The 14,481-nt window shown below is 39.1% G+C and overlaps 1 protein-coding gene across 2 annotated transcripts in view; it reads left to right on the top strand.

Moving 5' to 3' along the window:
* The window catches only part of nup210 (nucleoporin 210), a 33,849-nt gene extending 24,058 nt beyond the window's left edge, over positions 1–9,791 (top strand). Inside the window, exons 32-40 of one of the 2 annotated variants that reach the window (XM_086213635.1) lie at positions 2,657–2,877; positions 3,251–3,387; positions 4,209–4,323; positions 4,449–4,595; positions 5,877–6,127; positions 6,227–6,431; positions 7,228–7,347; positions 7,702–7,776; positions 8,741–9,791. In XM_086213635.1, coding sequence (XP_086069761.1) covers positions 2,657–2,877; positions 3,251–3,387; positions 4,209–4,323; positions 4,449–4,595; positions 5,877–6,127; positions 6,227–6,431; positions 7,228–7,347; positions 7,702–7,776; positions 8,741–8,841 — 1,372 coding nt within the window. In that variant the 3' untranslated portion in view covers positions 8,842–9,791. Of the gene's footprint in view, positions 1–2,656; positions 2,878–3,250; positions 3,388–4,208; positions 4,324–4,448; positions 4,596–5,876; positions 6,128–6,226; positions 6,432–7,224; positions 7,348–7,701; positions 7,777–8,740 lie in introns of both variants that reach the window. The other variant, XM_086213634.1, reaches the window with a different exon arrangement.
* The last annotated feature ends 4,690 nt before the right edge of the window (positions 9,792–14,481 follow it).

Here is a 14,481-nt window from a genome sequence, read left to right as displayed (position 1 = left end):
AAAGCAGGGGTGGGCAATCATGTGCCATGGAGGGCCGTGTGTATGCAGGTTTTCCTTCCAACCAAACACTTTAACAGGTGAGTCCACTGATTAACACTCTTCTGTGGCTGAAGGTGTGTTAATCAGTGGAATCACCTGTTAAAGTGTTTGGTTGGAAGGAAAACCTGCATACACACGGCCCTCCATGGCACATGATTGCCCACCCCTGGTCTAAAGTATCATCATAATCACATGTTAATACTCGCCGATGTCGCATGCGACCTCCCGGTCTATTGTCCTAGAGCTGTTCACACCTCATTACTTTTGTCGCGGCGGTTGTTAGTGCCACACCCCGATTTGAGGGAGGGAAGTCGCTGACGTTGCCGACGCCTAAAATTGTGTAGTGTGAACTGGGCTTAAGTGGTGTTGTGTATTTACTTCCCTCATCTAGTTTTCTCCTGCCAGGTGGTCACAAGCTCATTTCTGTAACCTTCAATAAAGTTAGGATAATAAAAATGTGACACATCAGTCATTACAGAATCTCGCTGTGAACAAATCACCACATTTCTCCTGCAGATTTCCCTGTGGTCATTTCAAATAAATGTGTCATGTCATTCATCCAGTCCAGACTCCCTTCAGAAAGTCTGGGATTTTACTGAACGAGTGTCTGTCTGGCTGTCCACTCAGACGCTGTTGTAAGGCTCCCCTCCAGCAGACCCAGCAGTAAGACAAGAAATGTGCTCTATGTTGCAGACAGAACCTGCTGTCCAGCTGCAGCTTGTCTCTGTCTGCCAGCAAAAGAGGTCATACAGAAGAGGTTGGTGCAACAGTAAGGGGGAAAAACTCTCCTCCTTCCTGGCATCTTAACCTCAGGTACAGGCAGCTGCACCCTTGGCTTCTCGCTACTCTTGCTGCAGGTCAAAAGTGACAGCAAAGTCTGATTTGAGCAAATTTGTGTGTTTCCAGTGAGCTGGTCATGCTGAGTAATGTAGCCAGTGTAGATATTTCATCAATAAGTCAAATTTTTTATTTGAATAAAAACAAATTTTTGCGGTTGTAATACTTATGTTTTTCTCAGTGATGATATTGTGCTTTAACAGAAAATCTAACTCGAACCACAGCAGAAAAATGCATCATTAGTATAGTATTTGTTAGAAATTTAGAGTAAGGACACACTCATCACCCCTGTGACAAATAATGTTCACATTTTTTAACACTGACAACACAGTTCGTCATATACTAGGTTTTGTCCAAGTGCTGTTCCTGTTTTGTTATTTTTCTGTGTGCGTGTGTGGCATATTGTTATTGAATGCAGTCTGACTCGATGGTTGAAATATGTTTTTTTTTGACAGGCGAGGTGGATACTGTATATTATGCAGTTAGTTTAGTAGCTCAAGGTTGGAAAGCTATGACGCTGCTGTTCTGGGCTATATATTTAAAGCGAGCACCAAGGCCTCTCTTTGACTGGTCACTTTGTGCAACTTCATCTGACCCAACGAACCCTTACCAGCTGAACAGACAATGTTGCACAGTATTGATTTTGGGGCCTATTTGAGTTTATTTCACATGTTGTATTTTCAATGTATTTATTTGTGTATGGCATTCCCTTCAGAATCGTATTTTCTATTCTCAGCAAGAGTTGTGAGAAATAATAAAATGCTAAAAATATTTCAATAAAGCTCACCTACTTGGCAAGATTGCACATTAGTATCTGTACAGTATTATAAAAGTAATTGGGTTCATGGTAGGGTTTCAAAGCAGGCGCCCCCCATAGTTCCCCACATTAATTTACCGGACTGCTCCCTCAACCTCATTTCAGATGGTGTTGTTTCCACCCGAGTGAGTAAGCTAAATGAATGGAAGTGTTGTGCAGGGAGGTACATTGCTGCACTCCCAATGAGGGACCCCATCATCTGTCTGCACAATAAATGGATTCTATTACATTGCACTCAAGGTGCTGACAGACAATTTTAAGTGAAACATATCAAAATCCGAGTGGTAAAAGACTGATGGGCTTGAGACTTAGAGGATGGGACTGTGATTTGATCAGTTTGAATCTCCGAAGAGCCAATTGGTTTTCACCGGTATCTGAAGTTTGTCTGAAGCAGAGGCAGAAAACAAGGCCTTTTCATCAATAAAACACAATGCAAAATAAAAATGATAAAACGCCAAGCCAAATTTGGGCAGAGACCATTTTACAAAGTCTAGGGGTTTGGTTTCTTCATATTAAAAAAAAATGCGTAAGTACTATTTATGTATGAATTCTTTTTATTGGAAAAGATATAGATCTAGGTCTATAGATATAGATATAGGTGCAGGGCACAGGAATTTTTGTTTATTTTTGATTGTCAAATAATATAAGCTTAATTATATTTTTGGCTTAAAAACCTTATTTTGACAGAATCTAAGCCATTTTAAATTCTTGTCACATAATACTTAATGATTTTTCCTTTTATTGATACTGTTTTTGGTCATTTACAGTTCACTTTAATAAGTACAAAAACAAAGTGAACTCTTTAAGAAGTGATGCAGAAAGGGACCAACCAGCATATTGGTTAATAAAGTTTTTTAACAGAGGTTTGATCTCTGAATTTCTTTGTGGTATTGTAGCATTTTTATGTTTAATTCTTGTCTTTTAATGAATAACGATAAGCCCATGCTGCTGTTTGTCCCGCAGAGATGACCTGGTGCAGGTGGGGTCTGGGCCTGGCAACCACACATTGACGGTGAGGACAGTAAATGTCGGCCTCACGCTTCTTGCAGTGTGGGACAGTGATGACACAGGAGTGGCTGACTACATTTCTTTACCTGTGGAGCATGCAATCTACCCACATGAGGCCCAGAGACTGGTGGTGGGAGATGTTACCTGCTTCACTGCTCAGTTCACCAGCCAAGAGGGTGAGAGCTTCATAAGGTCCTTAAAGCAACATCCATATTGTACTAAAAAGTTAATTATTTTGAAATGAAAGGTTGGCTTTAGATGTGGCTGATGGCAATGTAGTTATGCATCCGCTTTCTCCTTAAAAAAAAAAATCATTATGCACTTTAATTTTATCATATTTATTTCTTCCTTCCATTAGAGGGATTTTTAATTGCACAGCTTTTTATTGAATTTCCTTTATGGATAAAGAGCCTTTTTATCTTGAGTCAATTTGAATTTTAATACTTCCCTTGGCTCATGAGCATCCCATTCCTTTCTCATTATATGTGGTTTTACTTTGGCAAAGTGTACAAATATTTTTTTTGAAGTGAGGACTTCCGTTCTCTGCAGGAGTTCATGGTACTTGGAGCTCCTCGGCTAATGGAGTACTGCAGGTGGATCCTAAAAGTGGTGCAGCTGTAGCCAGAGACTCTGGGACAGCTACTGTGTACTATGAGATACCAGGTGTTTTAAAAACCTACAGAGAGGTATGTTATCTTTCCTTATAGTTAGAAGCAATGATTCACTGACAGACAAAATGATGAAGAACGAGGTGTACCCAGGTATATATATATATATTAAAAAAAAAAAATTTTCTTTCCCTGGCAGTCGTGGCTTTGATGAATGTGCTAGAAGAAAAGATCAAGTGCTCTGATTATGCGAAGAACACCTCTCTGCTTTCTTTTATTTCTACTGTCAGAACCTCACTACTCTGGAGAATATGATTAGTGCACCTCACTGTATCAAACCTTAAGCAAGATATAATGAGATTAATAGTACGACAGGCGTATACTATGTCCATCATCATCTGCCTGTGATAGATTGCATCTACTGAATGTGTGTGCCTGCTGTTGAGGTCCTTACTCATGATGGAGTATAGGGAGGACTAATTGGCAATCTAGTCTGTGTCAGTGGGCTGTTCTGTCCAGTCATAGGCCTTCCAGCTCCCGAGCTAAATGAAACCCACTTTGTTTACAAATATTTCCTATTATGGGAGCGAGAATTGATGAGATTTAGTGCATATTTAATCTCAAGGAGACGTGTGCTCATAAGAAAATGAAATGAATCAAGGTGTCTGTGTGACTGGAGCCTTTGAAAGAGGTTGCACTCATGTTGTCTCGCTATGCATTTTTGGAATCAGTTTTGTATTGGATTGTAGATCAAGGAAGAACAACTGAAGCGTGCATTTTCATATTGCATTAGTCAACTGATAAACAAACTAAACAAACAAAAGGAAGGAAAAAAGAAATTTAGAAGAACAATTCAATTTTTTTTATGGACACTTTTCTCTCCCTGTATGGTTGTAAAGGTTGTGGTGGAGGCAGCTACAAGAACGACAGCTGTGGCGCAAGCCACACCAATCAGGAATGGCCAGGAAACAAAGGTCCTACTCACAACCAGAGAAAGAGGAACCAACCTCATTGGTACTTCAGTGACTCTATTTTAGTTCAGCATTTTTATTTTTTTTTATTCATTAAATCAATTGAGCTGTGTTATATAGCAAAAAAGATTAGTCTTTCAGTCTTTTACTGTTGGTTCTTCCCTACAGGAACCTGCTCCTCTGCCCAGATTGAGGCCATCTCTCAGTTACAGCCAGAAACCTCCATCAGCTGCCACCTCAGCTTCACCAGTGATGCGGTGGATTTCCCTGCTAATGATGTCTTCAAAACACACAGCAGCTTTGACTCCAGCATTGGTAGAGTTGGTCAAAATTCACATAATCTCCTCTTATTTAATAATCTATACTGTATTAATTTAACATTGCGCTGTCTAATCCTACTCTGGATGTGAGCTCTTTCAGCATTAGTGAATCTTCCTTTACCTCTACAGTTTCCGGCCTTAACTGTCCATATTCACTTTGATTATATTCACGTCTTCATTTTCCAGAATTTACAAGGACTCCGTTTTTTGAAATAAAATTACTCTTAGGATAGCACACATGGTCAGATTGAGGAAACGGTAATACTCGTCAGAAATGGTTGATTATGTTTTTATTCAGTTATTTTTTAAAATATTGATTATGATTATATATGAGTACGGCCATGAGGCACTGCATAGTTTGTAGGATTAAAGTAGTCCATCTATCTTATTGTTGTGAAGGAAGTATCTTGGCAACACCTTAAGGGAATTTGCTAATTTTTCAGGACAAAAATTGTGCCCTAGGAAGAACTGATACGATTTTGGTGGTTTAATGTCAAGGCCAGAGTGACTGCACACACACACACAAAAAAAGTTTTTTGGCATTTGGAACTTTATTAGCTAAAAGGTCCAAGGTCAACTTCGGTGTGACATCAGTGTTTTTCAGGAAAAAATCCCAGTAACAGCTGACAGAATAAGAAAAAAAAGAAAGACCTCTTTTATTAAATTCCTTTAAAGTCTACACTACTGTATATCCCAGGTATTATGAGTCTGACATGAATATAAACAGTAATTGAACTTGTTGATGGAGACATACAACCTTGAGGCAGTAATTCTTTTTTAATATTTAATGACATGACATCACAAATGTGTTGTAATATGATTTGAAATGATTTTCCCTTTAAATGGAGGTAAGGGAATTCCCCACCCCCCCACTGTCCATTCTTTCTTCTAACCTTCCCCAACACATTGGAGGAACAGAAATGTTCCTCGCTTTAAGCCGTGTAATCAATACCTGCATTGCCCATGGAATGAATTTACCGGGGACGATAAAAGGTGTCCTGGTGATGTATCGAGTTGAGGAGACTCCCTGTTGCTTGAAAGCACATCTAATTGTGTTTGGGGTTTGGGACTTCACTCGAGTTGTTGGCTTATCTCTGAGGGAATCCACAATATGTACAAGGCTAGAACCACTCAGCTGAATCCCACTGAGATCTTAATGGGAGCATGTGATTGTGAAATGACCTTTTCTCAACAAATTCAGAGATTAGACCGAGTATATATTTGACAGCAGTGATCATTTATTTTGTGCCTTGTGTTTTGTTCATCCTTGCCACAGGCCTCTACACGTGTTCCATGACCTTGCAGCCAGCGACAGACCAACAAACTAGAGTACTCAGCATGTCCATGACCAACCTGCTGGTAAAGGCAGGGCTGGAAGGCAGTTCCTTCTCTGGGGAGCAGGTCAGCGCCAGGTTGCCTATAGAGCCAGGCCTCTACTCTGACCAGACTGAGCTGCTGCTCTCAAACCTGCATCCTTCAGCTGAGCTCACAGTCTTCAGTCCATCTACTGCCCTTTCTGACATAGAGGTCAGGATTAACAATGTCTTATCTGCTTTTCTATGGATGTTAGAGCCCTCAATTCAGTAAATGTTGCAAGAAAGGAAAACATGCTTTTCTTTTTTTTAGGTGGTGTCTACCTCTCCTGTCATTGTAATTCATGAAAAGGAGGTAAATCAAGGCTTCCCCCATTCCTTAAAGTACACAGTCAGAGCTGTGGACTCTCTAGCAGCCACCTCTGCCTTGATTTCCATAAGCAGCGCTTCTTCCGGCCAAAGTCTCACCATACCAGTCACTGTGATTCACGTGGCTGATCCCGGTGCTGTCGTGCAAGGTCAGTTATCCTTTCAGAGCTAATGACGAGTCACAGTGCAGCTGTTTTGCTGTTACTTTAAAAAGAATTAGATTAAAACTAGCACTTACCAAATTTCCTCACGTAGACAACTATTACAGACAAGCCTTAATTTTTAACCTCTATTTGAGGACATTTGCTCATGTTTTAGTCCTTGTATTCTGCTTTTTAGACCACCTCTAAATGAAAGGGGAGCATGAGAGGACCTATGGCATTGAGTTGTAGCTGCATGTAGAATAATTTTAAAGTGGTGATGAAAGCTTTCAGAACCTGGAACTGTTTTCATGTACTTTGAAAGAGCTGGGATTTTACTCTTAAAGTATTTTTCTAACCCCATACTCCTGTGGAGCACAAGGCATGGTCTGTCACCCTTTTATCCAGATACCCTGGCATTTTCCAGGCCTTTGAAATTTTTGGAAAAGTAAAGCTCAAAAATTTTGGAAAAGTTGTGGAAATTTGCTGCTCAAATACTTGCATATAAGACATTGATTTAGAGAAGTACCTTTTGGTTGATATTGATTCAAGTATGTAAGTGTCAAACCACGTAGCGTTTGATTAATTTTAGCTAAATATACACTGGTGAATTTGTGTAAACAGATAAGTCATGAAAATTTACCTCAAAGGTGGGGAGACATCATGAAAACCCGAAGATATCACTTCGCTCCACATCTTAATCAAGCTTCATCATCCCTCCTTGCCGTAACTAATAATTGTTTGTTAATGTGTACTTTGAAGAGCTTCTGACAGGCTGTTATCTTGTCCTCCACTCTCTCAGCAGCTGCTCCTGCAGTTGTTAACTTGGAGGGGGGCCATTCCCTGCACAGCTTTATAAACTCCTACCAGATGATGTTCTTCACCCTGTTTGCTCTGCTAGCGGGTACAGCTATCATCATCATCGGTAGGTCACCACAAATTTCTCAAGATGCTATTGTAAGTTTGTTGGCAGGAATATGAATGTTAGGAATACCTGTGTGTGAGCTGGTTTAACGTTACCCATCTCATTGTATTTTTTTCATGTCTCCTTTTTCAATGTGACCTTTTTTGGTATCAGCTTGTCTTTGGTGAGATGCGATACATAAACTTCCTTTCAGAAGTGAAGCAGTGCCATAACAATCTGTGTTCTGCAGCACTCACAATTTGAAGTACTTGTAAATGGCTTGTTTGATCTCAGTGGTCTTTTGAAACTAGTCTTCAAACTTTGATGCTGTTTTGTGTGTGTGTGTTGTTTTTTTATTATTTGTCCCTCTTGCAGTCCTCCACACAGTTTTCTCTCCAAGGCAACAAGCGTACCATCCCTCTTTCATCCAGAGGACGCCACCTATGCCAGGTAGGACACAGCTACTGCATCATTTTCTCACCATATCATCAAATCAAATAAATATAATTTAAAAGGAGTCAGGAAAGGGAAGGTGATTCAACTCTCAATTAATTGGAACCAAATTAGACTGCGTTATTGACAACGTTTTGGCCGTCAGAACAGGTTTTTGAGAGAAATGCAGATTTTGTTATCTTAAAATCGAGCAAGAAAAAAATGCATCTGCATAAACATTCGACAACACATTTTGTACGTACTTAAAAACACGTGTAAACATTGTCCATTTTACATAATTTCCAGAAGCCAACAAATCATATACGGTACTTCATGTTGTTTCTTCATCATTGATCGTGTTTACATGCACACATTGTATTCTTGCATGATCGGAAAATGACAACGATTGCATTTGGATTGGGTTTTTGGTGACTGGAATATGAGCTTAATCAGGTTATCACAGGTGTTTTTAAGGCGTGGAGGAATATTGCCATATTCAGATTGTGTTACAAGTCATGATTAGGAAACACCTGGCATATGCTTGTATGAACCAGAATATTGGGTTTGTAAGTATTTTAATCAGAATATGCTCCGTAACAGAATTTTACTTAATGTTTGGACATGTTCAATCTTCAAGCAAACACATGCAACACAAAGAAAAGTTTATACAAATGTCAATTCATATGTAAACAAGGACACTCCTACAGCTGCATACAGCTGTATATAAATACCTCATACAAAATATTACTTCAACTAGAATATTCACCTTAATCAGAATACATCATGCATGTAAACATAGTCATGGATGATGAGCAAAGGTGGAAACATGAGCATAACTGGACTGACAGATCTTTCATAACTGGCCAGTATTTGCCCATACTGAAGGCATGTTGATATTATTATGCCTGCCTAGTTTTTGATTTGACAGCCTTGTATGTTGTTGTATGAGTGCTCTATTGGTCTCTATTGGTCTCTTTTGCAGGTTTAGACTCCCCAGTACTTCAGAACTCCATAAAGCACACACCCATAAAAAGGCTGAACCTGAACAGGTCCCACCTCTATTCTCCAGACTACAAATCCTGATGAAGCCCTCGGCCTGGTCTCAGTTCTTCATGCAAACAGAACGTGCCTCTTTCCCTCAGGATGAATGCCTTGAGATGTGACTGCAGAAAATTACACTTCTTATCCTGAGATGCTGGTACGGCTGCCTATTAGAAATAATGACCGTGTGTGCATTTCTGTTTGTTTCATCTATGTATTTGCAGCATGCCAGTGATATAGTTTTATATAAGACCACTTGATAATTATCTGACATGTTTTGAAGAGTGAAAACCAAACCACTTGTTTATGCTTCAATAAGATTACTTCGTTAGACATTTACTCATGCGCAACTATCATTTTTGTCAATTAAAGTTGAATAACTCAGGATTTCAGAAAACTGATAACGTTAACGTTCATGATAAGAGAGGACAAATGTCCTTTATGTTGTAGCTCTCCTACATTTTGTGAAAATGTCCACTGAAACCGTCCTCATTTGATGGATCGTCCAGCTCCTTACCTTGTTGGGAAATTTAAGCTCTTGATTAGTCGACATTACTGGGTTTTTGAGCCACAATACATGCAGCTCCTGTTGAGTTCATTCATGTGAAACAGTAAAGGAATGTGACTCATCAATCAGTTTGAATCCTGTGATACTTCCCATATCATGTGAATGGTTTCATTTCACTTTTACCTGCCCTCATTTTTGTCTGAAACAAGATTACTGTTGAAATGCTGTGACAGAAGTGTGACTTTGATTTAAAGAAAATATTTTTGTATTTGAGGGGAAAATGTTGACAATTTTATTTATGTTAGCTATCAAAATTCTGCTTTACTGTTTGAGGAATATATGCAACCAAGGCCTCGTTTCTATTTTTGTGTTAAAAGTTTTATTGTCTTGACTTACAATCATATCTGAACAGCTTTGTTAAAAAAAAAAGCGCTTTTCAACTTTTTGTGTGTGTAAACGTGTTCTTGCCTTTGCAAATTAAAGTTTTTACTCTTTAAATTCAGCCTCAGTCTTGCATCCATGTTGGTAAGTGTGAGGAAGCCAAAAAAGGCCCTACTTTTAAGTACTTTTTTTTAATGCTGGCGTTGGTAGTGGGATATTATCTCATTCTCTCACTAACACACAATAATCTTGTGGTAAATGTATAATTTTACCATGAGATTATTATTTATTCATATATAATGATATAATTATTAGAACTTATAAAATAATTAACCTGTTGTCACATTACTTCATTAAGTTATTCCAAGTAGAACCTCTATCACTTTTTGTCACAAGTATTAATTTTTTGTACTTGAAGTTTTTATGTATTTAGTCTGTGCTTCAAATGTTCTTGTTAGTTTTCATCATATTCCTCCATCTTATCCTGCTTCTATTTTAGAGTTTTAATCAACAAACTGAGCATTTGAACATGTAAGTTTGCTATTAGATGTTTAATTTTGCTTTACTTAGTCTTTTGAATAAAACATGTTTCACTTTTTAGTCATTTGATTGCTTTTAAGTCATCAGTTTTGTAAGTTATTCTGAAAAAGACGAAATGAAAATTTGGTTTCGATTAACTATTGTGCATAAAAGATGCACTAATTACCTACAAAGTTAATAATAGAATATCAACAAAAAGGACAAGATTAAGCCATTAAAATAAAGATTGAGAGTACTGCACTGTTAAGTTAAAAAAAAAAAAAGGTTTTCTTCAGAAATACAGCAAGCAAACGAGAATAAAGACCATCTAGTTGAAAGGAAATCCATGGTGTTGGGGGGCAGCAGAAAAAGCATCAGACACACGCCATAAGTTTTAAAAAATCCATGATTGTGACATGGATAACAGACAAATAAGCACATTTCAATACACATTCATTCAGCATCCACTCTTCCTGAAAATACAGATATAAATCTAGACAGGTCTAAATCCTCAGTTCCACTACTCAGGTCTATCAATCTCACCTGGTCAACCTGCCATTTCTGTTTTTATATCCCTATGAATGCATTTTCTGCACCAGTGCAGTTTTTACTTGTCCTCTTGTTTATATACATTTTTTTTTCTCAGTGCGTTTGTTAACATCCATGTCATTCAATTCAGAACTGTAAATGTTGGTCAGTCCATGTTTGGGTCAGATCGTTTCACAGTCAAATAGCTTCATTATCTTATCAAAGTTCAACTTTTATCTTTTCTTTTGCTGGTTTATTGTGCAAAACACAATAAAGCAAAACAAAGTTAACAGCTCAGTAAATTAGATATCAATTTAACAGGGTTATCTCAGCAAAATACATCCATTATTGCTCATAAAATAGTACTTATAATGCAAGTGAAGTACTTTAGGAGTCCTGTTTATCTTTATGGAGTGGTGGTAAAATGCCAGTCGGTAAACTCAGCACACTAGTGCATGTGTGTGTGTGTGTGTGTGTGTGTGTGTTACACAAACGGTGGGGATTAGGGAGTGTGTCTTTCTCTCCGAGGACTCTGTGACAATGCCCTGGATTGCTGTGGTGGTCCCACTCACCCAGCTCATTTGTTTGCCTTCTCCAGTAGCTGCCTGCCTGTCAGCATCCGTGTATATGCACAACGCTGGCAAATATGGATTTTGTGTGTATTCCCATTAAAAATCGTACACTGACACTTGTTGACAGACATAAAATCCACTGCATAAAAAAACTCCTTCATGGGACAGCTGCTATGATTTTTTTCATCATTTCCCACATGAGCTTTATTTCTCTGAGAAGGTGTATGGCAGAGCCTCAACTCATCCTGAGAGGTATTTATGAGGAAACTCAGGAAGACCAGCTTGTGTAGTTCTTGTACAACCACAGCTCAGGCTCAAGGGTATTCTTAAAGTGTTGGTGGAAAAAGAAAGGGGGGGGGGGCTGTTACATCGTGTAAGAAACCACATTGACTACCCACCTCTGCAGCTGCTTTTATTAATCTTTTACCATTTAACTCTATTCAAATGTGATGGAATTCAAAAGTGGAAATTTTTAAATGAGTCTCATCAAGTCATAGCGGTATGTGGGTTTTTAAAAGTGGCCCGACAGTATATCTAGTTCTCATTAAAGCACTCATCCCTGTTAAACTAAAATGACACCCAATTTCATTCTTTCCTTTAAGGCTCATGTGTTGCATAAACCCCACCTGACAGCCTCTCCATCTGGGAGCCTTCACGTTTCTTCCTCGGTGAAGGGAGGCCGCTGTTCCAAATGGCTCAATGTGCTGTCAGTGGAGAGGATCAATGAAGTGGGCATTGAATGAAACCTGACAAGAATGGTAAAGCTGCTCCCTCAGGATCATCCGGACCATGTGAGGAGGACTGCCTGGGAAGCAATTTCTTTCCAAAGGAGGTCAGAGGTTGGTGTTTCAAGCCCTTTGGTTATTTGTACATTTTAAAATAGTGAGTGCTGATGCAAATATGGAATATTAGTACAGTTGCAACCACATTTTTTTATCGGTCCCGTTTCCACTGATACATATCCGGTGGCATAGGAATGAGTCCTAAAACCCAGAGGTAAGCTAGCAATGTTAAAGATGCAGTTCCTATGTTTTAAAAGTCAACGGGAGCAGAATTTTCTGTTAAATGCCTGGAGGTCAGTGGTTTACATTAGCTTGCTGTATTTTTTAAATTTTTCTCGACAAACTTCTATGGAAATACTTCAGTTAATGCTGTACTTAAGCACATTGAAGTGTTTATGTGTCTTAAAGACGATGGTTGATGGCAAGTAGCTAAACATGACTACAAACGTTGTGCTCAATAGCCTGGAAACAAACTCATGACCTGTTCCATTGTTTTTGCAAGATAACACTGTCCATTACTTTCTAAAAACCGTGGGGAAGATTCACGTGTTTCAATGTATTTATGAAAAATACGAGACTGAAAGGGGGAGAAGCTTTGTTAATAAAGGTTCTCATAGGAATGAATGAACTTCTACTTGACTTGCATGTGTTCACAGATCTATTTGGAAATGAGGCATTTGGGTCTTCCATCCATACGTGTGTCCCATTCTCCTCAATGCAATAATTTGGGAATTTTTTTCAAACGTTTCCTCTGGTCTAAAAAGAAACCACTTTTGGTGAATACAGGTTAAAGGTCATTGAAACGACTACACAAGAAACATATCTAGAATTCCCATACATATAATTTTAAAGATTTTCACGCAAATGTCTAATGGCTTGAAATGATAATATAATGAACTTCTACGTCTGAAGGGTCAAAGGTCGACTTTACCTCATAACCATCCATCCATTGTCTTCCGCTTATTCCTGTTAAGGGTCGCGGAGGGGCTGGAGCCTATCCCAGTGGCCAGGGGCAAGAGGCGGGGTTCACCCTGGACAGGTCGCCAGTCCATCGCAGGGCCAACACAGACACCTACAGTCAGTTTAGAGTATCAATCAGCCTCATCCCCAATTGCATGTCTTTGGATGGTGGGAAGAAGCTGGAGTACCAGAGAGAACCCATGCAGGCACAGGGAGAACATGCACACCACACAGAAAGATCCTGTGCCCGAGCCGGGACTCGAATCCGCAAACTTCTTGCTGTGAGGCGACAGTGCTGACCACTGCACCACTGTGCCGCCCTTAATTTTTCCAAAGTTCTAAAATTTTTTGCCCAGATCAAGAGAAATTGTATGTTTTTGTTATGTATGGAGGGCACTACCATAGCTCTTTAGTTTTGGTTGCAGATTATATAATTATCTGACCACTGATAGACCATTCGTAGACTGATAGACCATTCATATGTTATTTATTATAATGTTCTCTCATGTGCACTCAATGAAGGGCATGGCAGAGACTTTGCTGAAATCGACATGTTTTCCACTGTACTGCTGAAATTATTGGACCTCCTTTTTTACCACATCTGACAAATATTTTATAGGGCTGAACTAAGAGGGCTTCTGAATGCCTTCACCTTAGTGTAAATATATGAACCATTTCATTAAATAAGTCTCCCTGGCTGGCACCTGCACTGGCACATGACTGGTCAGCCATGGAAAGACAGCAGGAAGCATAAGAGGAAAGTAACAAAATGGCTTATATGGTATCCTATTCGTACGAGTATCATCCACACATCAAAGCTCCCAGTGCTTCCAGTAACTAAACTTCCAAACAGCTACTAGTGTAACTGATGGAGCTGTGAATTGGAAAATATCAAAATGTCACAATGAGCTTGAGAGAAACATATATATATATATATATATATTTTGCTTTTTCTTGTTTTTCTTGTCTTGAGAAACAGCAGCTGGACAGTCTCACAATAAGGACACTTCAACTGGATGTAGAGGGGCAGAGACACATGCATATGAATGTTGAAGGATACTCTTTTGTGGAATGTGTGTGTGTGTGTGTGTGTGTGTGTGTGTGTGTGTGTGAGAGAGAGAGAGAGAGAGAGAGAGAGAGAGAGAGAGAAAGAGAGAGTTGAGATAGGGGGTATCTACTCCAAGAAAATATATTCTTTTTAATTTAAGAATTAGGTATTCAGAAGTGTTGAGACCACCCTGTACCTATTGGCCAATAATGGCTGTGTTGTGTAAATCTTTCTGGGTGGCATGTCAAGGCAATTGCAGTCCTCTTTGGCCTGCTGCCATGTGGAATAAAAAGCCACAGAGAGAAACTAATGTTCTCCATCTATACTGTGTGACCCTACACTGCTTCCTATAGGCTCTGGTTTGCCTCCATAATAAACAAGTTA

This window comes from Aulostomus chinensis, chromosome 9, assembly GCF_037954235.1.
Source record: "Aulostomus chinensis isolate RoL2024-O1b breed Wild chromosome 9, RoL_Achi_v1.0, whole genome shotgun sequence".
Taxonomy (NCBI): domain Eukaryota; kingdom Metazoa; phylum Chordata; class Actinopteri; order Syngnathiformes; family Aulostomidae; genus Aulostomus; species Aulostomus chinensis.
Note: the sequence above shows the minus strand (reverse complement) of the source record. Positions and strands in the feature narration are given on the sequence as shown.